Below are 26,209 nucleotides of genomic sequence, written 5' to 3'. Positions count from 1 at the left end.
ACAGAGTCAAGGTATTGCAGTGGCCATCCCAAAGCCCTGACCTCAATCCTATAGAAAATTTGTGGGCAGAACTGAAAAAGCGTGTGCGAGCAAGGAGGCCGACAAACCTGACCCAGTAACTCCAGCTGTCAGGAGGAATGGGCCAAAATTCACCCAACTTATTGTGGGAAGTTGGTACCTTCAGGGGTTTTTGAAATTGCTCCAAAGGATGAACCTGACTTGTGGAGGTCTACAATTTTTTTCCTGATGTCTTGGTCTGATTTATTTTGATTTTCCCATGATGTCAAGCATAGAGGCACTAAGTTTGAAGGTAGGCCTTGAAATACATCCACAGGTACAACTCCAATTGATGTAAATTATGTCCATTAGCCTATCAGAAGCTTCTAAATCCATGACATTTTCTGGAATTTTTCAAGCTGTTTAAAGTCAACTTAGTGTATGTAAACTTCTGACCCACTGGAATTGTGATAGTGAGTTATAAGTGAAATAAACAATTGCTGAACAAATTACTTGTGTCATGCACTAAGTAGATGTCCTAACCGACTTGCCAAAACTATAGTTTGTTATCAAGATATTTGTGGAGTGGTTGAAAAATGAGTTTTAAATTACTCCAACCTAAAGTGTACGCAAACTTCCGACTTCAACGGTGTGTGTGTGTGTGTGTGTGTAAAACCTCCATCCATCTGTCCTGCAGTGACATCAAGTTGCCGAATGTGGGAATTGCAGTCAGCACTCGACCACAACATCTCCTACTACAGTACCTTCGTGTTAATTTGGAATGTCTAACATTATTCTTAGAATTATCTATAGGTGTACTACAAAGGATAACAATACAGAGAAGGGCAAATACTTAATTATTTTTATTTAAATAAAAAAAATGGACACAACATATTTTACAATGGACATTGTTCTCTTTAAAAATCAATGGATTACCTTATTGTATATAAATTCCTCTTTTGTCATTTTAGTCCTCGGACCCACAGATGACAAATAATTACCCACAACTGACAGATGATTACAGTATATTGAACGTTGCAGTGATATACTGTATGGGAATATCATGAAAGTAATTGACTAATGTTTACATTTGCGTTACAACTAATACTTGGTTAACACAACGAGAGCCACAGAAGTGGAAACCAATAGAAACCAGTGGACAGAAGCTCTCGGAGTCGCCATGACGACCTCTGCTGTCTGTAAGGAAGGCCTGTGAGTGATCCAAAAATAGCTAAAAGATGATGATTTTAGCATGTACTGCACGCCACTACCATTAGAACGATCACTGACAGTTGTTTTTGCAGCGTGATTGACGTACAATATAATCTGACTAGAATGTTCTCTGATGTCACCGTCTATCTACTGTTAGCCTGGTCCCAGATCTGTTACTATATGCTTGATCCAACTCCTCTGACTTTCATTACCACGCTATGCAGTACATGTATAGTATTTGCCATGACAACAAACTCAACAGAAGAGCTAAACTTTAGCTTTAGCTATTAAAGCATTATAAAACAGATCAGAGATCAGGCTTACGTTTGCTGTTGGGATGAAGGTGCGCAGCAGAGGTTGTCCTGAGACCAGTCTGAGCAGATTTAAAAGCTGACACAGTGATTCAAACGCAAAAGGAAGATGTCTGTCCAGTCTTCATGACTCCACCTGTGGCTAGGAGCTCAAACCGACATTCCAAACAAAAGAAAAACAAATCAATTAAGGTTTTTAACCCAACCTTCAGTAAACATCAGTGTAGGCAGAGTATGGCGGGCAGTAAAAAAAAGAAAGAAAAATGACATTTTGGCAACAAAAAAAATGTAACTAAGCGTTTACAGCAGTAACACAATACATTCAGTCTGCTTCTTTTAGGACAGACCCTGATTGCAGATTTCAAAGTTAGTTGTTACTAATAGACTAAGAAAGGTTCCAGGTAAGCATTAAGACTACAGTAAGGTACAGTCAGACAATCATTCAAATCAACACACCAACAGCATGAGTTCCTTAGACAATAGACCATCTCCAGAAATGAAATTTCATATCCAGTCGTAACACAACTGGAGATTGGGTTTTGTAAGACAATAACTGACTAAGTTTATATGGGCTTGTTAACAGTGTGGGAAGATGAATGCGTTTTAGGGGACTAGCTTGTTGTGCGGAGGCAAAAAAGGATCTGAGAGCATGGTATAACCTCCCCTCATTTGCAGTAAACGATAAACGAGAAATATTTACCCACAATAACTCTTCCAGCCATCTTACAAAACACAGAAAGTGTGCACATCCACTTGGTTTGGCATTCGTTACAATTCTACATATCAAACCTATCTGAGAAATAAAAGACCAGCTTTTAATCTAGAATGGTGACAATAAAGTGACATAAAAATATTCCTTTCAAACCTCTACTTCCTCCTGCTGTCAATGAATACTACAGAACTAGGCCAGTTGACGTACTCGATTTTGCATTGAAATACTGAGATAAGTCATCCAGGAGTTAACTAGTTACTAGTCAAGTCAACCAAGTTAAGAAGTAATTTAACAGGACAGCACATTGTACACATCTGACCACTCCAGTGTTAATACTACAGGCTGGTATTACCGTAGGACTACTATAGTACTACTATACCATAACATGTCACTAAAGACTGAAGTAAACACAGGTTTTGAGCCTTAGTATGTTTATGTGACCTACAGTATGCACCTTAAGAATGTGTTAGCCTACTAGGCTAAAGCCAAGGCATTAACTCATTTTTAGGTCTTAGGCCTCGGGGTTACTCAGCACACAAGTTTAGTTCACTGAACCAGTTATGTTACATTTAAACCATGTACCTTCAGTTTAGACACAGTATTCAGGGTTTAGGTCTGTTATGACTCTCTCTAACAGCGAGTGTGCTTTAGTTTTATAACACAATCCACAGATCCAGGACATACTTTAACAAAGTCCAGATCCTCATCATTCCATTGGTTATTACAAAAATAAGCAGAATTCAAAAGAAAGGCATTTGAAAACATTTCACAATGAACATCATCGCCAAGGTCCCCACTACTGTACGTGACACAGTACAGTTCAGTAGTGAGTGTTGAAAGTATAACACATACCACACGTCATATGCAAAAAGACACCTGAAAGCAAACGGTTTGTTGCTGAAACGTGCGTGTCTCCACAGAAAATCCACAGCAACGATGTAAACTAATGGAAAAAGGCTTCGTGTCATGTTGAACGTTGTTCAGATGTTGGCTCGACTTTCTCACAGCTTTCTGTTTTCTACACAAACATCTAGCTACCGTACGGCATACTGTCTGTACGGTTCCGTGCAAGACCAGCAGTAACAGTTACACGGACTCAGACTTTGCGAGAAAGACAGAAAGAAGACAGGTGAGTAGAGACGCACGCTGTCTGGGCAGGCACACACACATCTGAAGCGAATTAAAGCTGTCAGTCAGGCAAGCAGGCAGGAGAGCCAGCTCCTTCTCCTATGATGAGAAGTGTGTTAAAAATGCCCCCCCCCCCATCCCCTCTTCTTCATCCCCCTCATCCACGGTCCGACATAGAAAGAGTGCAGGAATGTGTGCACCATCCCTATTAGACTACAAGTCCCACCTCCAGACAGACGTGCGCACAGACACCTCTCAGTCATAAAAGAGAAGATTGTCCAGTCACTGTAAATAAGAGAGGGAGGAGAAGAGGTGTGTGTCCTGTCACTTTCCTCCAATTGTCTTTCCTCCAGCCAGGGAGGGTTCAGGGGAAGGATTGCCCTGATCCCAGCCTAGCCCTCTGTCCATGGGGATGGTAGGGCTTACAGCTCAGGGCTGCCCGAGGGTGGCCTGGAGGTGGTAATGATCTTCATGTACTGGGTGAAGATCGCCTCGAAGGCCTCGTCTCGATGGATCATGGCACCAAACACCAGAGGCTGAGGAGGAGACACAGAAATCCACAAATGAATTGCATTTATTTGCAAATCTGTGAAGGATAATAAATGGTCAAATGAGTCTTTATTTCCAAACCTTCTGTGTGGAGGGAGTGGCTATGGAGATTCCCATTCCAGACCCAGGTAAGACAGACAGCACTTTGTACTGGGAACAGAGAAGAGATGGTATCAGATGCATACAACTATGATAGCTTCATTTCAAAAGAACCTATCAGTGGTTGGAAGATGCATTTCAGGATGTGATATCACAGAAAACATAGAAACGATATGATAAAAATATTGAATTAGCTGAGTGTAGATAGACACCTTCTGGATATCTGTGATGTCCACCAGCTTAATGACCTTATTCTTCTTGGAGGAGGCCGATTTGGAACTGGAGCTCTCGAAGCACAGATAACTGAGAGACAAAGAGACAGATGGCGAGAGAGGAGAGATGGAAAGATGGAGAGACGACTCAGCACAAAGCAGCCGCTCTTGGATCTAGCTCTGAGAATCTGCAACATAATGGCACTATTTCGTGGCATTGTTGTACACACCCACATTGGAGAGTAAAGATAGCACACCAAAAAGGAATAGCAGACCACGAGGTGAAAAGCTATTGTGATTAAGTACTTGAAGAGACAAGCTAGTGTGATGAGGTAGGTCTACTTACTTCTCTGTAACGTAGAGCATGCCGTTTCGAATGTAGTCGGTTGGCATCTTCCGGTCTCTGTTGATGAGGCAGCACCTCCACCCATTCTCACACACTGTAGAAACACACAACAACAGAAAAATAGTTATTACAAGCTGCTGGACAGCAGATGGAAATGTTTATTTGAATAAAGATATTTGAGGTGCAATAAGTACTCTGACCTGGTAGAGGGCGCTCATTCTCTGAGACATTGAATATCTCATGAAAGGCTCCCTTCTTGGTGCTATGAATCCTGGCGCTGTCACCATCCAGGTTTACACCGCATGGGACGGTTGCTAAGCTACCTCTTGCCACCACAGGCTGAATCTAGACGGGAGGAGGAGGGGAAGTGGGAGGAGGGGGGACGAGGAGAAGGAGGATTTGGGGAGCGGGTGGAGGAGGAAGAGGAAGAATTATACTACAGAGCACTACTGTAGCCATCTTCCACTATGGATTCTCTCGGAGACTAAACTGGTAGACAGCCTCTCACATAGAGGAAACATAAGATGGAGGCCATTCATCTGTACACAGTAGGAGTACGTGCTCCTCGTAACATAGCCTTGCAAACAACTTGCGGCTTATCTAACATCAGCCTCAGGGTGAGGGTCTCGTGCAAAGCGCAGAGCAGTTCCGACCCCCCCCCAGTACACTTACAGTACATGTAGGTAGTCAGTCATCTCCGTTAGTTTCATTTCTAAGTGAGGACATTTTATTTAACTTAATTTATTTAATTGTCTGTGTTCTAAGGGTATCCTCTACCCTTCTGCCCTGAAGTGTTCACTGGTTCACTACCCCTCACTAGTGTATATAATTATGGTGGAACATTGCCCACCTGTATTTTGCCTATGCATCCTTACACCCACCAATCCAATGTTTTAGTGAAGGCTAAATCCCTGAAGGGGGGTGAGCGAGTGCACACTTCAGGCAGAGGGGTGGGGGGGGGGATCAGAAGTCAGTGTACAGTATAGACAGGATGGTATAGTAGCGGATTAGTTAGTGTTTGTAATGCTGGGAGTGAGAGTAGGGAGCTCTGCAGATAAATGGCCATGCCATTTACAGCTACAGTACAATATACTCCCTCATGCTGCAGGCAGGCAGGCCCCTAGCTATACCAGCAGGTAGACGGGATAATTTGTAATGTTACGTAGAAGTAGAATAGAGTAGAAGTCTTCGAATAGCTGTAGAATAAGTCTTAGTTACATGGTTGGGAAATTCAGACACTAGTTGGCTCTGTTTTTCAAGGGTTACCTGGTAAATTATTCTAATTGAGTGATTGTTATACAAAGCCTACTACTAATTGGAATCACAAGAAAGTTTTACCTTACCTGATTGTCTTACCATCGATATGAAGGAATAAACATTTGTGTTCTAGAGGTAAACTATGGGGGAAATAAAAGTGCTACTGAAAACCGGACAATAGTGTATCCTACTCTAGTCACACTAAAGTTGCTTTTGACAGTGCTGGTTTGGGGTTGTGTCATTACACTGAACACCTAGTTACTACAGAGTATGTCTGTGAAAATGGATAAAAATAAATAAAAAAAGTCAAATGAATTCATAATTGTATCAATTAAGACGGGTTCAATTAAAAGCTTAGAAAGTGTCTCTTTTGGACTGAGTTTAACGTTATGTCATTATGGCCCACTAAAAGTGGATACATGCATTGATATTTTTGATCCATTTATTCACAAACACTCAGTTAATGTTGGGAGGTTTGTCGTGAACCACACGCACACACTCAGTGCGCACACACACATACAGACAGACTAACCGGTCAAAAGTTTTAGAACACATACTCATTCAAGGGTTTTTCTTTATTTGTACTATTTTCTACATTGTAGAATAATAGTAAAGACATCAAAACTATGAAATACCACATAAGGAGATATGTAGTAACCCCCCCCCCCAAAAAGAAGTGTTAAATCAAAATATATTTTATATTTGAGATTCTTCAAATAGCCACCCTTTGCCTTGATGACAGCTTTGCACACTCTTGGCATTCTCTCAACCAGCGTCACCTGGAATGATTTTCCAACAGTCTTGAAGGAGTTCCCACATATGCTGAGCACCTGTTGGCTGCTTTTCCTTCACTCTGAGGCCCAACTCGTCCCAAACCATCTCAATTGGGTTGAGGTCAAGGGATTGTGAAGGCTAGGTCATCTGATGCAGCACTCCATCACTCTCCATCTTGGTCAAATAGCCCTTACACAGCCTGGAGGTGTGTTGGGTCATTGTCCTGTTGAAAAACAGATGATAGTCCAACTAAGCACAAACCAGATGGGATGGCGTATCGCAGCAGAATGCTGTGGTAGCCATGCCGGTTAAGTGTGCCTTGAATTCTAAATAAAATCACAGACAGTGTCACCAGCAAAGCACCTCCACACCATAACACCTCCTGGGGAAATACACATGCGGAGATCATCAGTTCACCCAGACCGCGTCTCACAAAGACACGGCTGTTGGAACCAAAAATCTCAGTTGGACTCAGACCAAAAGGACAAATTTCCACCAGTCTAATATCCATTGTTCATGTTTCTTGGCCCAAGCAAGTCTCTTCTTCTTATTGGGATCCTTTAGTAGTGGTTTCTTTGCAGCAATTTTACCATTAAGGGCCTGATTCACACAGTCTCCTCTGAACAGTTGATGTTGAGATGTGTCTGTTACTTGAACTGTGAAGCATTTATTTGCACTGCAATTTCTGAGGCTGGTAACTCCACTGAACTTGTCCTCTGCAGCAGAGGTAACTCTGGGTCTTCCATTCCTGTAGCGGTCCTCATGAGAGTTTCATCATAGCGCTTGATGGATTTTGCAACTGCACTTGAAGAAACTTTCAAAGTTCTTGAAATTTTCCATATTGACTGACCTTCATGTCTTAAAGTAACGGACCGTCGTTTTGCTTTTCTATTTTGAGCTGTTCTTGCCATAATAATGCTTTGGTCTTTGACCAAATAGGGGTTTCTTCTGGATCTTCTACCTTGTCACAACACAACTGATTGGCTAAAACGCATTAAGGAGGAAATTCCACAGGTTAACATTTAAGAAGGCACACCTTTTATTTGAAATGCATTTCAGGTGGTTGGTCAACCTCATGAAGTTGGTTGAGAGGAACACCAATAGTGTGCAAAGCTGTCATCAAGGCAAAGGGTGATTAACACTTTTTTGGTTACTACATGATTCCATATGTGATATTTCATTCATTTTGATGTCTTCACTATTATTCTACAATGTAGAAAATAGTAAAAACTAAATAAAAACCCTTGAATGAGTAGATGTTCTAAAACTTTAGACCGGTAGTGTATATACATGTTTTAGCTGGTGGCACACACAGGCACTACGTAACATAAGGGGACAGAGGCACACCAGAGTCCCTACCTTCTCAGACCCAGACAGCTGAGAGAGAGAAACAAAACACAACGTATAGTGACAGTCACTAAAGCAAAGCCCATCTAGCACCACTAACATTACTGCCAATTGGCTGAGGAAACAAACCAAGATAGCCATTGCAAACACTCAACACAGTCTCGCACACACACACCACACCCACACACACACACGACAGATCATGACATTCAGGTGACAGTGTCGAGGTAAATTAAGTAAGGGCTCAACATAAAAAAAAGGGTTAAGGCTCATCATAAGATAAAATAATTACAATGTTTGACAGTAGTTACGACAATTATAAAAAATTTTTTTTTTAAAATCTATCCTTCAGTTGTGATAGATACTTTGGGGTTTAGTTATTTAGCATTTGGATATAGGCCAGTGTTAGGGAAGTTTGGGTTGGATAAAGAATTGGTTCCTTTCTCTATGGGGCCAAGTTATTTTTTTAAGTTGTCAGATGACAGCCTGTGTGTTATTGTATACCGTATATGCTGTGTACGTGTGTGTGGATATGTATACATGTGTATGCATTCATAAGTGTGTGTCCTCACCCGTCGGGACATTGTAGCGTTGGTCCTCTCCTTCAGCTGTGGATCAGTTGGTAGGTTGTTCCAGTCGATGTGAGGTGTGTCATATTTGTCCCTCAGCTTGGGACAGCTCTTAAACAAGAAGTCTATGATGAAGAATTTGATCCCTGCATACAGTCCTGGGAGCGAGAGAAAAAAAAAGTCAAATTATTATAAAAAATAAAAAAAAGTTGACAGTAATTTTGTAAAGTACAGTGATTGTACCAAAACATATGTTGGCATACTTTTTTATTTACACGTTTTATGTATGTCTAAAAACATGTGTCTGCTGTCAACTAAATGGCTCAGTCAGTCTCCTTCCTCTTAAAGCCTCCACAGCCACCAACAGGGAACACACAGGAGAAGACCAATTGCTTTAGAGAGGAACAAAAATTGTGCCAAGAGACAATGCCCCCGAGCAGCAAAGAGAATAAAGTGGTGTTTTTATATTGAATGTTACGTAACCATAGCATTTCACTCAGTGTGTGTGTGTGTGTGTGTGTGTGTGTGTGTGTGTGTGTGTGAGGGCTACAGCAGTGTGTGTATGATTGTGTGTGCATGTACTCACCAATCATGAAGCCCACAAGTTTAAAGGGCAGTATGCAGGAGGAGAGAAAGGCAACCCACAGGCTTATGTAGAGCTTCTGAGTGATCTCAGGCTGCACCCACATGAACAGGCTGAACACACACACACACACACACACAGAGTGAGAGAGAGAGAGAGAAGGCGATAGTAAGAGGGAAACCGTTTGATCAACAATTCAGACCAACTTAGAGAAAAAGTACAGAAGGGTAAGACAGTGAAACGGCTATTTCTTACTTACTTCTTTATTTTCTCCAAAACATCCGCCATCTTACCAAAAAGGTTCTGTGAAAAAAGCCCAACAAAATGACTTTTCCGAAACATACAATGTCTGAATGTGGTGTGTTTGCGTGTATGTACGCGTGCTTGTGTATGGTCACTACTACTGTACCTGGGCTTTTTGTGCAACGTCAAGCACTAACTGGAACTTTTCAGACACAGTCAAGTCATCCTTTGACGGTTCCTACATGAAACAAACCCCAAATTAAAAATCAGCTCATTCCATTCCAAAAAGGTAGGAAATACGACAGGCCACTTCCTGTGAGGTCAGAGGAAGTCATGTGAAAATGGGAGGTCTCTTACTATAGGATCCGTAATATCCGGCACAATGCTCCACTGAATCCTCCAACCTCTGAAAAGGAAAAAAAAAGGGAAGAGATTAAAATAACTGTAAAGACGTCAAAACTCTAAAGCAGGGATGGACAACTGGTGGCACCACACCTGCGGATCAATTTCAATTCCTTTTTTTTAGAACTCAGTCGGGGTCTCAACTTACTGTTGAGAGTTTGAATAATAGAATACACAACATTTGGTTGTGCATCAGAAGTTTCTCTTATGTCAGTCACTCAATCAGCCCATGTCAGCTACATTTCTTTAGATTGGTAAGTTAGTCTAGCGGCCAGCTATCTACACTTGTAGTAATCGTTGTTGAATTACTGACCCATTGATTTTATAAGTCACTCAGAATTCATGCAATTCTCTCTCTCCACCCAAAGGCAAAATGAGTAGAATTGCAGGAAATTAAATCTGCAACTTCAATTTTCCCTCTGCTGTCAAGAGGGCCGCTAAAGATGTTTTGTTCGCAAGGCGGGGTGGGTTACAAGGTTTTGCTTAGGGTCCCCTTAAACTAGGGATGGCTCTGACTGCATGTGTGGGTATGGATGAGGGTACAGAGACCTGCGAGCCACTGCAGTCCCCCATGGTGAGTTCAGATTTTTGGTGGGCCCCACCCCCATCAAAGTTGCCCATCCGTGCTCTAAAGGACTCTGAAAATGAGTTGCCCCACATTAAATAGGTATGTACCGTGTAATTACATGTAATTGAGAGCAGAGTATGGATTTATTGATCCCAACTTGGTAAATATGAACAAAAATAATGAACATAAATACATGTAAAAGTGTTGGTCCCTTGTTTCATGAGCTGAAATAATTTCCCCGAAATTGTCCTTATGCAACAAAAAAAAAGCTCATTTCTTTCAAATGTTGTACATCCTTGTTAGTGAGCACTTCTTTGCCAAGATAATCCATATACCTGACAGGTCGGCATATCAAGACACAGATTAAACAGTATGATAATTACACAGGTGCACCTTGTGCTGGTGCACAAAAAAGGCCACTCTAATTATGTGCAGTTTTGTCACAACACAATGCCACAGAAGTTTTGAGCGAGCATGCAATTGGCAAACCGACTGCAGGAATGTCCAAGCTGTTGCCAGAGAATTTCATCTTAATTCATTTCTATACCATAAGCGTCATTTTGGAGAATTTGGTAGTACGTCTAAACAGCCTTACAACCGCAGATCACGTGAAACCACGCCAGACCAGGACCTCCACATCACCTGCAGGATCATCTGAGACCAGCCACATGGACAGCTGATGAAACTGGGTTTGCACAACCAAATAATTATTGTACAAACTGTCAGACACCTTCTCAGGGAAGCTCATCTGCGTGCTCGTCGTCCTCACCAGGGTCTTGACCTGGCTACAGTTCTGCGTCGTAACAGACTCAAATGCTCACCTTCGATGGCCACTGGCACGCTGGAGAAGTGTGCTCTTCGCGGATGATTCCTGGTTTCAACTGTACTGGGCTGACAGCGTGTATGGCGTTTTGTTGACGAGCGGTTTGCTGATGTCAACATTGTGAACTGAGTGCGCCAGGGTGGCGGTGGGGTCAGCACTTAAAATCATTAGTTTATAAATTGTGACTTACTTATACAATTTAAACAAAAAAAAAGCTCATTAGTGCCTTCGAATACATTTTTAGAAACATGAGTTTGGCCAGTCTGTGGCTTCAGGCTCATGTGATGGTTTTTCTTTTTCTTTCTATATGTAGGCCTAAATTTAGGTTTTTAGGCTAAATAACCCAATCAAAACAAAAAGCTGCTTGAATGTGGGAATATTCCAGGCCTATTGGGCGTCACTACAGTTCCTGGTTCGAATCCAGGCTGTATCACATCCGGCCGTGATTGGGAGTCACATAGGGAGGCGCACAATTGGCCCAGCATCGTCCGGGTTTGGCTGCCCTTGTAAATAAGATTTTACAATGAAGAACTGACTTGCCTAGTTAAATAAATAAATCAATGATGGCCTATTGTATAGATAATAGAGGTCGACCGATTAATCGGAATGGCGGATCAATTAGGGCCGATTTCAATTTTTCATAACAATTGGAAATCGGTATTTTTGGACACCGATTTGGCCCAAAACATTATTATAATTTTTTTTTAACACCTTTTTTTAACTATGCAAGTCCGTTAAGAACACATTCTTATTTTCAATGACTGCCTAGGAACGGTGGGTTAACTGCCTTGTTCAGGGGCAGAATGACAGATTTTTACCTTGTCAGCTCGGGGATTCAAGCTTGCAACCTTACAGTTAACTAGTCCAACACTCTAACCACCTGCTTTACATTGCACTCCACGAGGAGCCTGCCTGTTTCGCAAATGCAGTAAGAAGCCAAGGTAAGTTGCTAGCTAGCATTAAACTTATCTTATAAAAAACAATCAATCATAATCACTAGTTAACTACACATGGTTGATGATATTACTAGTTTATCCAGCATGTCCTGCGTTGCATATAATCGATGTGATAAGCATTCGCGAAAAAGGACTGTCGTTGCTCCAACGTGTACCTAACCATAAACATCAATGCCTTTCTTAAAATCAATACACAGAAGTATATATTTTTAAACCTGCATATTTAGCTAAAATAAATCCAGGTTAGCAGGCAATATTAACCAGGTGAAATTGTGTCACTTCTCTTGCGTTCATTGCACGCAGAGTCAAGGTATATGCAACAGTTTGGCCCGCCTGGCTCGTTTTGCCAGAATTTTACGTAATTATGACATAACATTGAATGTTGTGCAATGTAACAGCAATATTTAGACTTATGGATGCCACCCGTTAGATAAAATACAGAACGGATCCGTGTTTCACTGAAATAATAAACATTTTGTTTTCGAGATGATAGTTTCCGGATTCGACCATATTAATGACCTAAGGCTCGTATTTCTCTGTGTGTTATGTTATAATTAAGTCTATGATTTGATAGAGCAGTCTGACTGAGTGATGGTAGGCACCAGCAGGCTCGTAAGCATTCGTTCAAACAGCACTTTCGTGCGTTTTGCCAGCAGCTCTTCGCTGTGGTTTTTATGACTTCAAATCAAATCAAATGTATTTATATAGCCCTTCGTACATCAGCTGATATCTCAAAGTGCTGTACAGAAACCCAGCCTAAAACCCCAAACAGCAAGCAATGCAGGTGTAGAAGCACGGTGGCTAGGAAAAACTCCCTAGAAAGGGAGCTAGAAACTTCAAGCCTATCAACTCCCGAGATTAGGCTGGTGTAACCGATGTGAAACGTCTAGCTAGTTAGTGGGGTGCGCACTAATAGCGTTTCAAACGTCACTCGCTCTGAGACTTGGAGTAGTTGTTCCCCTTGCTCTGCATGGGTAACGCTGCTTCGAGGGTGGCTGTTGTTGATGTGTTCCGGGTTCGAGCCCAGGTAGGAGCGAGGAGAGGGACGGAAGCTATACTCTTACACTGGCAATACTAAAGTGCCTATAAGAACATCCAATAGTCAAAGGTATATGAAATACAAATCGTATAGAGAGAAATAGTCCCATAATTCCTAAAATAACTACAACCCAAAACATCTTACCTGGGAATATTAAAGACTCATGTTTAAAAGGAACCACCAGCTTTCATATGTTCTCATGTTCTGAGCAAGGAACTTAAACGTTAGCACATATTGCACTTGTACTTTCTTCTCCAACACTTTGTTTTTGCATTATTTAAACCAAACTGAACATGTTTAATATTTTGAGGCTAAATTGATTTTATTGATGTATTATATTAAGTGTTCATTCAGTATTGTTGTAATTGTCATTATTACAAATACATTTTAATATAGCGGCTGATTAATCGGTAAATAGCTAAATAGCGCTAAATAGCGTTTCAATTGGTGACGTCACTTGCTCTTGAGACCTTGAAGTAGTGGTTCCCCTTGCTCTGCTTTTGTGGAGCGATGGGTAACGATGCTTCGTGGGTGTCAGTTGTTGATGTGTGCAGAGGGTCCCTGGTTCGCGCCCGGGTATGGGCGAGGGGACGGTCTAAAGTTATACACACACCTCACTCCCTTATTTTAGCATGTGCACGTAGTAAGTACACCATCATGCTTTTTGGATACATGTCTTTTCAGACTCCACAATGATTATTTAGTTGTGGACACTATCACCGCACTCCCTCTCTTGGTCCTCATCTTTGCAAGTCACCTTGATTTAGCACCTGTGTGTTTGATCAGTTTCTTCATGAAAATATTTAGGGAACACCATTTCAGTAGCTAAAGCAAGGGGCTATATCAGCACACAAGTAGACTACAAATGCATGCTAGGGTGGGCATGCTCGGAGCTCGTGAAGTTAACGCTGCTGGAGCAAAATTGGAGCGGGTGAGGAGGCCGACGCTCCAGCCTTTGGGAATTTCGCTCCACACTCCCGTCAAATTGGGCACGCTCCGCTACTCGCTCCAGCTCTGCTCATATACTCTGGTTCAGTGTAGCTGCATCACTCATTATCATCAATAAATGTAATATATATAAATGTGTGTGTGTGTGTGTGGTATGCTTGTCTTACTTAGCAATGAGGTAATTCAAGGAGAGCCTCAGGATGGCCAAGAAGAGGAACATGGGGATGGCCCAGCCATGCCACGCAGCATTCATGTAGATCTGAGCCCGGAGGAAACACAAACGACATTCATCATTTATATACAGTACTTAGCCTACATCCTATTTCTCACAATCAGATGTAATATACAAGTCTTCCAAATGACAAGCACTACTGAATAGGGGGTATTGAATGAGAGGAACTTGAAGAGACAAGCATTATAGCATGTGTCAAAGCCGTGAGATAATGTTTACAGTAGTAAAAAAAAAAGACGTTTTTTTAATTACCCTTTATTTAACTAGTCAAACTTATACAGGACAGCTCACTAAAGGGATAGTTCACCCAAGTTATAAATTAGTTTCCTTACCCTGTAAGCAGTCTATGGACACGGTATGACAGAAATCCATGCTTTGGTTTTGTTTGCCTGGCCATGTTTCCAAATGGTAACTTATTACATTTGTGGCACAACTCCAAGGCAACTCCGATATTAGCATTTTTCGCACTTCATGTCTAAATCATCCTAAAGTTCCTCAAATTAATTGTGTAGCTCAATGAAGTTACTTTCAGATGGATTTGGACATGACTCGCATATCCCTTTAAAAAAGACAGATCGGAGCAGTTGTACTCACTATGAAGGAAATAGCTGAGGTGTATACTGAGTGCCAGTTGGATAAGGCTGAGAGGTTCCTCATGAAGTTAGTTACCGGTCTGGCTCCTCGCTCTGAAAAAAAAATAATAATCAGTTGCCAACCCATTGTCACACTACAACAATATCTGACAACAGTAGCTCAATGGCAGAAAGTTCTGAGTGGGTATTAATCTATAAACACTCACTGAGTCGCCTCATGTTTTCTGTTAGCCTGGAGAGAGAGAGAGGGGGGGGACATACAATGGTAGATGAAACAACATGAACTTTAGCAAGCACTTCACACAGACACCACACCGTGGGGGAACAGAATTCTCAAACATCTACTACAAAGAGCCAAATGTTTCCTACTAGCGGAGGTGGCTACACCTCAACCCACTGATCATTCTGTTTATGAGTCACGCAGAGGCGAGGAGGAGGAGGAAAGAATGAAGAGCTCGATCTATTTCTCTGTCCTCTCCATTCTCCCCTCTCCACAAGGTCAGCTACAATACAGCACACCCTTTATTCCTAGAGCTTTCTACCTGAACTGACAACTTTAATCCAATCCGTGGGCACTTCAAACTGTGTATGTATTTGTGTGTTTACAGTAGCTTTCTGCCTAAGGTCACAATCGGATGTGTGCTTAGCAGGAAAATGAGCCAAGTCCTAGACTGAACCCAGCCAGCTTAAAGTAGAGTAAAGAGGAGCATGACATATGAGTTGCATCTCATATGTCACCATTAGGAGTTTACCCCCTAATGGTAAAGGTTAGAATTGGGGGATAGTGAAGCTGATCCTAAATCAGTGCGCCGAGGGCAATGTCTATAGCCTCAGTCAATGGCTGCAGGGAGACGTAGTGTGGTCAAGCCACCACCAGAGGGCACATACATTGTATTCACTCCCTGTGGCCAATATGGCTTACATGACCTCATATTAAACCCAGACAGGAAGGGCCTACCAGCCAATCAAATGTCTGAACATCGCACTAATGTTTCTGTGAGTGTTACATGGTTTCACACCGTTTTAAAATAGCTTACTTCCTACTGAAAACCACACTGGTCATGTTGCTCATGCAGTGATGTGCAACATATACAGAATGTCCAGAGGTCTTCTGTCTGTATAGAATTCACATCACTACCATTAAGGTTAGGGTAGAAGACTACTACTGTTTCTGTGAGTGGTAGCGTACTGGCCATGAGGGGTGCAACAAATACACAACGTTCAGATAATGACTACTACAACACAGCCTCTCAATGTGACTGCTGTTTTCACCACCTAGTCCAGTACATAGAAATTAGATCACAAGAATAGACATTACCATTCAAAATCAATATTCCATGATGGGTGGACCCATTCATTCAGCACATCGTAGGAACACAACAATGTACCTTTTAGCACTTAGCGGTTCCTCAGCCTCCACAGTGTTCTCCTCCGGGACGAAGCGGAAGTCTTCTATGTAGACCCCCACCCTGTCGTAGAGCCATCTCCATGCCCGCAAGTACAGGGTCTCCCCCTGTGGCGGCTTGTCTTTGTCTGGAGGGGCCGAGTTGAAGATCATGTTGTCATTAGGCTTCTTTTTTTGTGTGTGGGTGTTTTATGTTATTGTATACTTGGAAGAGGACTCATGTACGCTCTTTGGTCTTTTCTCTTGTTACTGAATATAAGTAAACATACATTCAAAAGACAGAAAGAGAGAGAGCGAGAACAAGAGCGAGACAGGAAGAGAGGTTACAGGCAGCACAGGTTTATAATTAGTACAATGAAGTTGCCTCCCTGTCGGATTGGCATTTCTGATCCTAGATCTGTGCCTAGGGGCAACTTCTATAACTACCCGAAGCTGTTTATTGAAATGAAGACAGGTACAGAAGGAGATAGAGGTCTGTAGATCTCCCAGTTCAGAAGCTGCTTTAATTTAGGAGTTAAGACCCATTAACCTAAATTACACACTGAGCTCCTTGTGTCTCTCTTACAGAAACAAATTCATGTACGCACACATACACACATTCTACATTTGGTGAGGCTGCTCTAACACTGTGGGCCTGTCTGGCCTAGATTAAAAACTTAGCCCATTTCCTAAAATAAAAACACCCTTGCCAGTGTCACCAGCACCTGAAGCTACTAGACGAACAACTGGTTCTGGAACCCTAAAATAATTGATTTTCAAGAGATACTTCTACAGCGCCTCTCCCCCAACCCACGCACACAAACAGTGTATTATTCCAGCCTGCTGACGGATAGGCTGCCTGGCAGTAATCTGTGCTCCATGCACACTAAAATATCTCTGCTAATGAGGATGTTCAGCACCCAGAAAGTGTTTTGCACTAAACACTGCTATTAAAGCTGCCTGTCCTTACTGCTGGGTTATAGTTTTAAAGTTAATGTGTGTGTGTGTGTGTGAGAGAGAGATCTGTTTCAGGAATCTATGCGTATGTCACAAGTCACAACTTAACATGAGAGCCATTCATTATTCTTGTTGGCAGAAACAAATGCCTTCTGGAACATGTGATCTTTCATGTGCCTTAAAGTTGTATGTTTAATCTGTAAATACCAATAAAATTGTTAAAATTACAAGCCTTGATTGGCTGAGATACTGAGTGGGCTAGACATGCAGAGAGAGGAGTTCAGATTGATCTGCCATATAGAACGCTGTCTATTTGGGCTGGTCAGTCTGTGTTGGTAATTCTGTCGAACACGGCTTTAAAGAAATATATGTATTGTGTAGTGGAGCTACATAAGTGTTGCTCGCCACTTTCTGGAGGATCGAGTTTTAAAATCGGTGGAATTAGAGTATGATAGAGAAAACACCTATTTCTGGATTACATCTTCAAATTTAGGGCAACAGTGGCATGGCATCCGTGACAGGGAGACGCCTCCATCATGCACGATAGTGTGACCTTACACGTTTACCTAGCTAGCTACATGTCTTAAGCTAAAGTGTACTGTTAGGTAGCTAACGTTAGCTGGCTGGCTCCCTAGCTGACATTATTATTCGTATCCCAGAGCCATTTGCTTTGCTAGTTAGAGCCTAATGTTAGCTAGCCAACATTGAACCTGGTTGGTTAGCGCCCAGCAGATTCATGCAGGGTAACATTAGAACAGTAGTTCTTCCTTAAAAAAAATTGGAGCTTATGCTGCGGTCATTCGTGATAGATGGTGGCATATTGTGGTAAATTGCATCATTCTGGCAACAATGGCTGAGAATGAAATAACATGTCATAGAATTCTGCAGCACCCTGCAAGCTGTGCTGCAGTACACATACACTTTAAAGGAAGAACCACTATGTTCATTGCTGTTTAACTGGCTAACGTTAGCTGGCTGGGTCGTTCATTACGTGACGTGTGTGATCTTACACATTGTTGACCTAGCTAGGTTCATTGTTTACCTACCTAACTAGCTAGCTAAGTCGGATGTTTACATAGCATTAGGTTGGAGTCATTGAAATTCGTTTTTCAACCACTCCACAAATTTCTTGTTAATAAACTATCGTTTTGGCAAGTCGGTTAGGATATCTACTTCGTGCATGACACAAGTAACTTTTTCCAACAATTGTTTACAGACAGATTATTTCACTTATAACTCACTGTATCACAATTCCAGTGGGTCAGAAGTTTACATACACCAAGTTGACTGTGCCTTTAAACAGCTTGGAAAATTCCAGAAAACAATGTCATGACTTTAGAAGCATCTGATAGGCTAATTGACACCATTTGGGTCAATTGGAGGTGTACCTGTGGATGTATTTCAAGGCTTACCTTCAAACTCAGTGCCTCTTTGCTTGACATCATGGGAAAATCAAAATAAATCAGCCAAGACCTCAGAAAACAAATTGTAGACCTCCACAATTCTGGTACATCCTTTGGGAGCAATTTCCAAATGCCTGAAGGTACCACGTTCAACTGGACAAACATTTGACCACGCAGCCGTCATACCGCTCAAGAAGGAGCCGCGTTCTGTCTCCTAGAGATGAACGTACTATGGCGCGAAAAGTGCAAATCAATCCCAGAACAACAGCAAAGGACCTTGTGAAAATGCTGGAGGAAACAGGTACAAAAGTATCTATATCCACAGTAAAACGAGTCATATAACCTGAAAGGCCGTTCAGCAAGGAAGAAGCCACTGCTCCAAAACCACACTACAGTTTGCAACTGCACATGGGGACAAAGATCGTACTTTTTGGAGAAATGCCCTCTGGTCTGATGAAACAAAAATAGAACTGTATGGCCATAATGATCATCGTTATGTTTGGAGGAAAAAGGGGGAGGCTTGCAAGACAAAGAACACCATCCCGACCGTGAAGCACAGGGGTGGCAGCATCATGTTGTGGGGGTGCTTTGCTGCAGGAGGGACTGGTACACTTCACAAAATAGATGGCATCATTAGGGAGGAAAATTATGTGGATATATTGAAGCAACATCTCAAGACATCAGTCAATAAGTTAAAGCTTGATTGCAAATGGGTCATGACCCCAAGCATACTTCCAAAGTTGTAGCAAAATGGCTTAAGGACAAAGTCAATGTATTGGAGTGGCCATCAAAGCGCTGACCTCAATCCTATAGAAAATTTGTGGGCAGAACTGAAGAAGCATGTGTGAGCAAGGAGGCCTACAAACCTGACTCAGTTACACCAGCTCTGTCAGGAGGAATGGGTCAAAATTCACCCAATTTATTGTGGGAGGCTAACCAAAACATTTCACCCAAGTTAAACAATTTAAGTTAAAAAATGTAAAGGCAATGCTACCAAATACTAATTGAGTGTGTGTAAACTTCTGACCCACTGGGAATGTGATGAAAGAAATAAAATATTCTCTAATATTATTCTGACGTAACACATTCTTAAAATAAAGTGGTGATCCTAACTGACCTAAAACAGGGATTTTTTACTAGGATTAAATGTCAGGAATTGTGAAAAACTGAGTTTAATTGTATTTGGCTAAGGCGTATGTAAACTTCCGACTTCAACTGTACATGTCTTAAGCTAAAGTGTACAACACCCGTTGAACATGGCCGGTGTCAGTAAACAAATCATTGGACAGAGCGTAGACAAAGAAGAGCTCTTCAATCGATACGAAAACATTCATCGGCCATTTTCTCAAAAGTGAGTTTACAAGTTTATTAACTTTCAACGCAGAATTACTTTCCCATTGTTCCTCAAAAATGCAGTGTATGACATACCATTTTGTAGTGCTTTACTTTTATCCAATGTAAAAAACACCATTTCAAATTTTGCTACATAAGATCGAATCCTGGTGGTGAGTCACATATGTGAAATCCCCCATGGAGAAAATAGATTCCACAACATCCTGAAGCCCCCCCCCACAGGGTTATTACAGTCTTTCAAGAATAGTCATCCCTACACACTCCCACTGTAAAAACACACACATCCACATATCCCAGTCCCTAAAGTGTCAGAGCAAACGTCGGTTCCTCCCCCTGTTCTGTCTCCTGTCCTCTTCCCTTCAGCTCTACAGTCCTACCAGACTCCCACTGGCTTCAACCTAACTCCTGAATGCCTTCCCACAGTCTCTCAGTCCCTAGCTGCCCTGTGGCCCTACAAACCCCTTTATTTCAGTGATCTATGAGAGATACTGCGATTTCTAACAAAGGTTTCTTCTGACCCAAAGCTTGAAAGCTTAGCTCGTTAAAATACAGAAACTGGCATCTGATTTAAGTAACTTTTCTACAGATTATTCCCTTATCCTTTTCAGTCTTTGCAGATCTGAAGGACTGGGATAGGTGTGAGCAGTATCAATCCGGTCTCCTCAATTCCATAAACAGTAAAGGTAGGGGCAGTTTTTGGTGTATACTAATCAGCAGTCATAGGTGTTACGCCACAGTCCACTTTCTGCCTTGCTTACCTCCGTCTTTGCCATTGGCAGCAGGCGTTGGAGACGGGGGTTTACGGGCAGGCTGTGGCGGCGAGTCTTCCAAACTGATAGAAGTATAGAAAAAAAGGAGAGGAGAAAGAGTGAGTCTTTGCAACACTATGTAAAACAAACATTCATGGGCTTTATGCACCCCAAGATTTTGGTTATTTGATGTGTAATGTGTCTTCATGCCCCCACTATGGCCTTGTGGACCTTACTGTACGACCAAGGAGACATTCCACACAGTGTCCTTTTGGCAGGAGCTAAAATGCCACTGAAATCCATTCTGAGTAGACAGGGTGAACCCGAAGCTTTACTTAAAAGGAAAATTCCACCCCCCCCAAAAAAACGCTATTTTGGTATTTGCAGTATTTCTGTATTTTGAAAGTTATACATGTTAAACTTGATTGTTGACATGCAAAACATGTTTGGGACTATATCAACAATGGACTAATGAAACAAATACCAAAATATAGTTTTGGGATACAGAAGTGAATGTCCCAAGACTAACATAACCGCTGCGTCATGCTCTGCGCTCTGATATAGAAGCGCGTGATTTGGTTATGACATATGACACACTACAGTGAGCACACACACAGTCCTTGAGGACTTCCCTGCCATGTGCCAACCAAGCTGCAGCTATTTATACCCGCTGCAGCCCAGGGTGATCCACCCCACCAAAGGACCCCTCACTGGGATAGGCAGGATGGTAGGCAGGGAGTAGAGTGTTGCAGCACTGAAGGCAGCACAGACAGACAGAGTGAAGTGACTAACTAAGTGTTCTCTAAGGAAGCAACACTTAGAGAATGAGACGACACACATTGTTCCCCTCACTCTCTCCATCACACACCTGGATTTTAGCACCTCGTTCATCCTCAGTTCGAGGTCGAGCCTCTTCCCTCGCTCTCTCTCCAGCTCTTCCTTCATCTTCTCCACATTGGTTTCCTCTCGTAGCTTCCTCAACTCCTCTTCTGAAAAACACACACACACACACACACGACTGGTATCATCGCAATTCAACGGCTCAAGCACGAGACGTATGTGGCAGGGTCTACAGTCAATCACGGATTACAAAAAGAAAACCAGCCCAGTCGCGGACATCGACGTCTTGCTCCCAGACAAATTAAACAACTTCTTTGCTCGCGTTGAGGACAATACAGTGCCACTGACACGGCCCGCTACCAAAGCCTGTGGGCTCTCCTTCTCCATGGCCAACGTGAGTAAAACATTTAAACGTGTTAACCCTCGCAAGGCTGCCGGCCCAGAAGGCATGCCTAGCCGCGTCCTCAGAGCATGTGCAGACCAGCTGGCTGGTGTGTTCACAGACATAATCAACCAATCCCTATCTGCTGTCCCCACATGCTTCAAGATGGCCACCATTGTTCCTTTTCCCAAGAAAGCGAAGGTAACTGAACTAAATGACTATCGCCCCCGTAGCACTCACTTGTCATCATGAAGTGCTTTGAGAGACTAGTCAAGGATCATATCACCTCTACCCCACCTGACACCCTAGACCCACTCAAATTTGCTTACCACCCCAATAGGTCCACTAACGATGCAATCGCCATCACACTGCACTATCCCATCTGGACAAGAAGAATACCTATGTAAGAATGCTGTTCACTGACTACAACTCAGTTTTTAACACCATAGTACCCTCCAAACTCGTCATTAAGTTCGAGACCCTGGGTCTGAGGGGCCACCCCCAGGTGGTGAAGGTAGGAAACAACATCTCCAACCTGCTGAACCTCAACACTGGGGCCCCACAATGGTGCATTCTCAGCCCTCTCCTGTAATCCCTGTTCACCCATGACTACGTGGCCATGCACGCCTCCAACTCAATCATCAAGTTTTGCAGACGACAAAAGTGGTAGGCCTGATTACCAACAATGACGAGACAACATACAGGGAGGAGGTGAGGGCCCTCGGAGTGTGGTGTCAGGAAAATAACCTCTCACTCAACATCAACAAAAAGGAGATTGTGGACTACAGGAAACAGCAGGGTGAGCACCCCCCAATCCATGGGACAGTAGTGGAAAAGGTGTCAAGTTTTAAGTTCCTCAGCGTACACATCACGGACAAACTGAAATGGTCCACCCACAGTTACACAGACATCACTAACATAGAGAGACTGCTGCCAACCTAGACTCAAATCTCTGGCCACTTAAATAAATGGACTTAATAAAAGGTATCACTAGTCACTTTAAATAACAACACCACTTTAATAATGTTTACATATCCTACATTACTCATCTCATATGTATATACTGTACTCTATACCATCTACTGCATCTTGCCTATAGGGCACGCCATCGCTCATCCATACATTTATATGTACATATTCTATTCATCCCTTTACATGTGTGTGTATAAGGTAGTCGTGGATTTTTTAGATTACTTGTTAGATATTACTGCATAGTCGGAACTAGAAGCACAAGCATTTCGCTCCACTCGCATTAACATCTGCTAACCATGTGACCAATAAAATTGGATGATGATGATCATCAGATTTCTTTACCCCCTTTGTTAATGCACATAGATTCCAGAAGACACATCAGTCTATGTGTCTTTGCTCAAGATCTGGTAAAAAATAAAAAATGAAAACCCAAACCTTTGAGATGTTCCGGATCACATTGTCACATCTTTACAAGGGGCCGTTTCAGAATAATAACTGTGTTATTCTGGTAGCTTCTGTGCTGTGACACAATTTCAACCCCTGCAGACTGCAGTACAGAATGATAATCACGGGATGAGATCGTGATCCTCTTACATTGTCCCACTTGGCTCCTTTCACTGCTCTGCCCTGTACAGAGCCACAAAGGTTACAGAGTGATCGAGGTGCTAAGAGGCTGGTCACTAGTCAATACACACCTGACAGACGAGAGGAGACTCTGGTAATTGTTTCACTAAACGTCTCGTTTCTTTCTCGTTTCCTCACTTTTTTCTTTGTCTCTCTCATCCTCTTCTTTTCTTACTGACCACTTTCCCCTCCTTCCCCCTCTCCTCGCCTGGCTGACTCCAGCAGTAGTGTCAGGTGTCATCGGGTGACTGGGCAGACCATGCCTCCTCTTAGCCCCACACCGGAGCTCAACACAGTGTTCCTGCTCACCTTTTGTCCCTGCACACAAACCACAGAGTCCCATGAATACTGGAAGAGAGAGAGGGCAGACGAGGGGGGGGGGGTGTTATGAACAGACGAATCTAAGTTTGAGGTGTTCGGATCACAAAGAAGAGCATTTGTGAGATGCAGATTTTTTTTTTAAAGATGCTGGAGGAGTGCGTGACGCCCTCTGTCAAGCATGGTGGAGGCAATGTGATGGTCTGGGGGTGCTTTGGTGGTGGTAAAATGGGAGATTTGTACAGGGTAAAAGGGATATTGAAGGAGGAAGGCTATCACTCCATTTTGCAACGCCATGCCATACCCTGTGCTTAATTGGAGCCAATTCCCTGACCCAAAGCACAGCTCCAAACTATGCAATAACTATTTAGGGAAGAAGCAGTCAGCTGATATTCTGTCTATGCTATCGAGATGTTGTGGGAGCAGCTTGACTGTATGGTACGTAAGAAGTGCCCATCAAGCCAATCCAACTTGTGGGAGGTGCTTCAGGAAGCATAGGGTGAATCTCTTCAGATTACCTCAACAAATTGACAACTAGAATGCCAAAGGTCTGCAGGGCTGTAATTGCTGCAAAAGCAAAGTTCGAATGACACAATTCTTTCAATTAAAAATCATTATAACCGTGTCAATGTCTTAACTATATTTCCTATAAATTTTTGCAACTCATTTCATGTATGTTTTCACAGAAAACAAGGACATTTCTAAGTGACCCCAAACTTTTGAACGGTAGTGTGTGTGTGTGTGCGTATATATATATATATATATATATATATATATATATCAATTTGCAATAAAGTCAAAGTCAGATCCAGTCCATCTGGGAATCAGAGTTGTCAGTTGAAAACAATAGAAGCCATCTTCTTTGTTCGGGAGCAACAGAGCTAAGTGAGGCGATCCACCGTCCTTATACAAATGGTAAGGAATGGTAGGGTAAACACTGCCATACTGTAGATCAATGCTGAGGTGACTGTTGTCAAAATGAATATCAGTGATAAAAATAAGTGGCCAAACGCTGATCGGCATTCGTGGTGAGTCAAGTAACGCTCCCCATATTTTCAATGCAATTTTATTTTTCGTTAAAAAAAAAAAAAAAGGTGTAGAAACAGTGTTTACCCCTCACTACACCACTGTCTGTTGTTGTGCGTAGGCTCACCACTCATGGTACTTATTGTCTATGATAATGTCAATTACAGTAAAGAAACACAGCTCAACAGCCTGTGGAAATAACATCCATTATAAATGACTATCCACATCACAACACTAGTCTCCATACAAGTACTACGTTGAGTCATTTATAATGTCCCGTCACTCACACCAGTCACAACTCAGTGGTTGACTTCATGCTATAAGCTACACACAAATTAATACGCACCCCCCCCCCCCCCCCCAATATAGATATTGGTATTACTTTACTCCATAGCCTTTGATCAGTCTTTCCCTTTATAGTGCTGCGCCAAAAAAACATGCCGATACTAATGTACTATCTTATTCTGAGTCGACTATGTACTGAAGCAACCTTACATGGCAATCATGCTAGCCTGTACAGTGTGATTAGACACCGTCACCAGGATCACAAAACAGCACTGCGACACTGGGGGTCAAAAATCAAACAGAACAAAATCAGAGGATGAGAAGAAAAAAAAAGAAGTAGTAAGTACACCGATCAGTAGATGTCCACCCGGTGAGTGCATGTTGAAAGAAGAGAAGGGGGGGGGGGGGCGGTGGAGAAGGGTTGACAAAGAACGAAAGAGATTGAGAGAGAGAAAGAGAGAAAGAGAGAGCAGCTACTCCCACCTGTAGGGCTAAATGTATAATTCAGTTTCCTCTACCACCATCTCCTTAATTATCTACCATAGGAGATTTATACTACCGCAGTGTCACTCTTCTCTCTTTCCATCACTCTCGTTTCTACCGGTTACCCCTCAAACATAATAACCTTTGTTTAGAGCAAAGATTTCGCTCCAAACAATCAATTGGAAACATGATTGTCATCTTACAAAATATTTTTTTTTTTAAGGAACCATTTCAAAGATTTTACAGAGTTACAGTTCATGTAAGGAAAATCAATTGAAATGACTAGGAATACAGACACTACGGATCTGTTGGTCACAGATACCTTAAAACCAAAACGTAGGAGGCATGGATCAGAAAACAAGAGAGCATCTGTTGCGACCACCATTTGCCTAATGCAGCGCGACACATCTCCTTCGCATAGAGTTGATCAGGCTGTTGATTGTAGCTTGTGGAATGTTGTCCCACTCCTCTTCAATGGCCATGCAAAGTTGCTGGACATTGGTGGGAACTGGAGCACGCTGTTGCACATGTCG

General features: G+C 42.4%; 1 protein-coding gene across 3 annotated transcripts in view; it reads right to left on the bottom strand.

Moving 5' to 3' along the window:
- Positions 1–845: 845 nt before the first annotated feature.
- LOC109896823 (GRAM domain-containing protein 4-like) overlaps positions 846–26,209 on the bottom strand; it is a 73,258-nt gene continuing 47,894 nt past the window's right edge. For 2 of the 3 annotated variants that reach the window (XM_031832029.1, XM_031832030.1), the window contains 17 exons: positions 21,615–21,735; positions 20,756–20,829; positions 16,289–16,433; positions 15,107–15,132; positions 14,902–14,993; positions 14,243–14,334; positions 9,697–9,745; positions 9,506–9,577; positions 9,356–9,399; positions 9,100–9,209; positions 8,517–8,671; positions 7,957–7,974; positions 4,767–4,911; positions 4,567–4,660; positions 4,221–4,311; positions 3,991–4,059; positions 846–3,896 (listed from right to left, as the gene is read on the bottom strand). In XM_031832029.1, the coding sequence (XP_031687889.1) occupies positions 3,783–3,896; positions 3,991–4,059; positions 4,221–4,311; positions 4,567–4,660; positions 4,767–4,911; positions 7,957–7,974; positions 8,517–8,671; positions 9,100–9,209; positions 9,356–9,399; positions 9,506–9,577; positions 9,697–9,745; positions 14,243–14,334; positions 14,902–14,993; positions 15,107–15,132; positions 16,289–16,433; positions 20,756–20,829; positions 21,615–21,735 (1,511 nt within the window). In that variant the 3' untranslated portion in view covers positions 846–3,782. The remainder of the gene's footprint in view (positions 3,897–3,990; positions 4,060–4,220; positions 4,312–4,566; positions 4,661–4,766; positions 4,912–7,956; positions 7,975–8,516; positions 8,672–9,099; positions 9,210–9,355; positions 9,400–9,505; positions 9,578–9,696; positions 9,746–14,242; positions 14,335–14,901; positions 14,994–15,106; positions 15,133–16,288; positions 16,434–20,755; positions 20,830–21,614; positions 21,736–26,209) is intronic. The other variant, XM_020491206.2, reaches the window with a different exon arrangement.

Source organism: Oncorhynchus kisutch, linkage group LG9 (assembly GCF_002021735.2).
Source record: "Oncorhynchus kisutch isolate 150728-3 linkage group LG9, Okis_V2, whole genome shotgun sequence".
Taxonomy (NCBI): Eukaryota; Metazoa; Chordata; class Actinopteri; order Salmoniformes; family Salmonidae; genus Oncorhynchus; species Oncorhynchus kisutch.
This window is presented reverse-complemented; position numbering and strand designations above follow the sequence as displayed.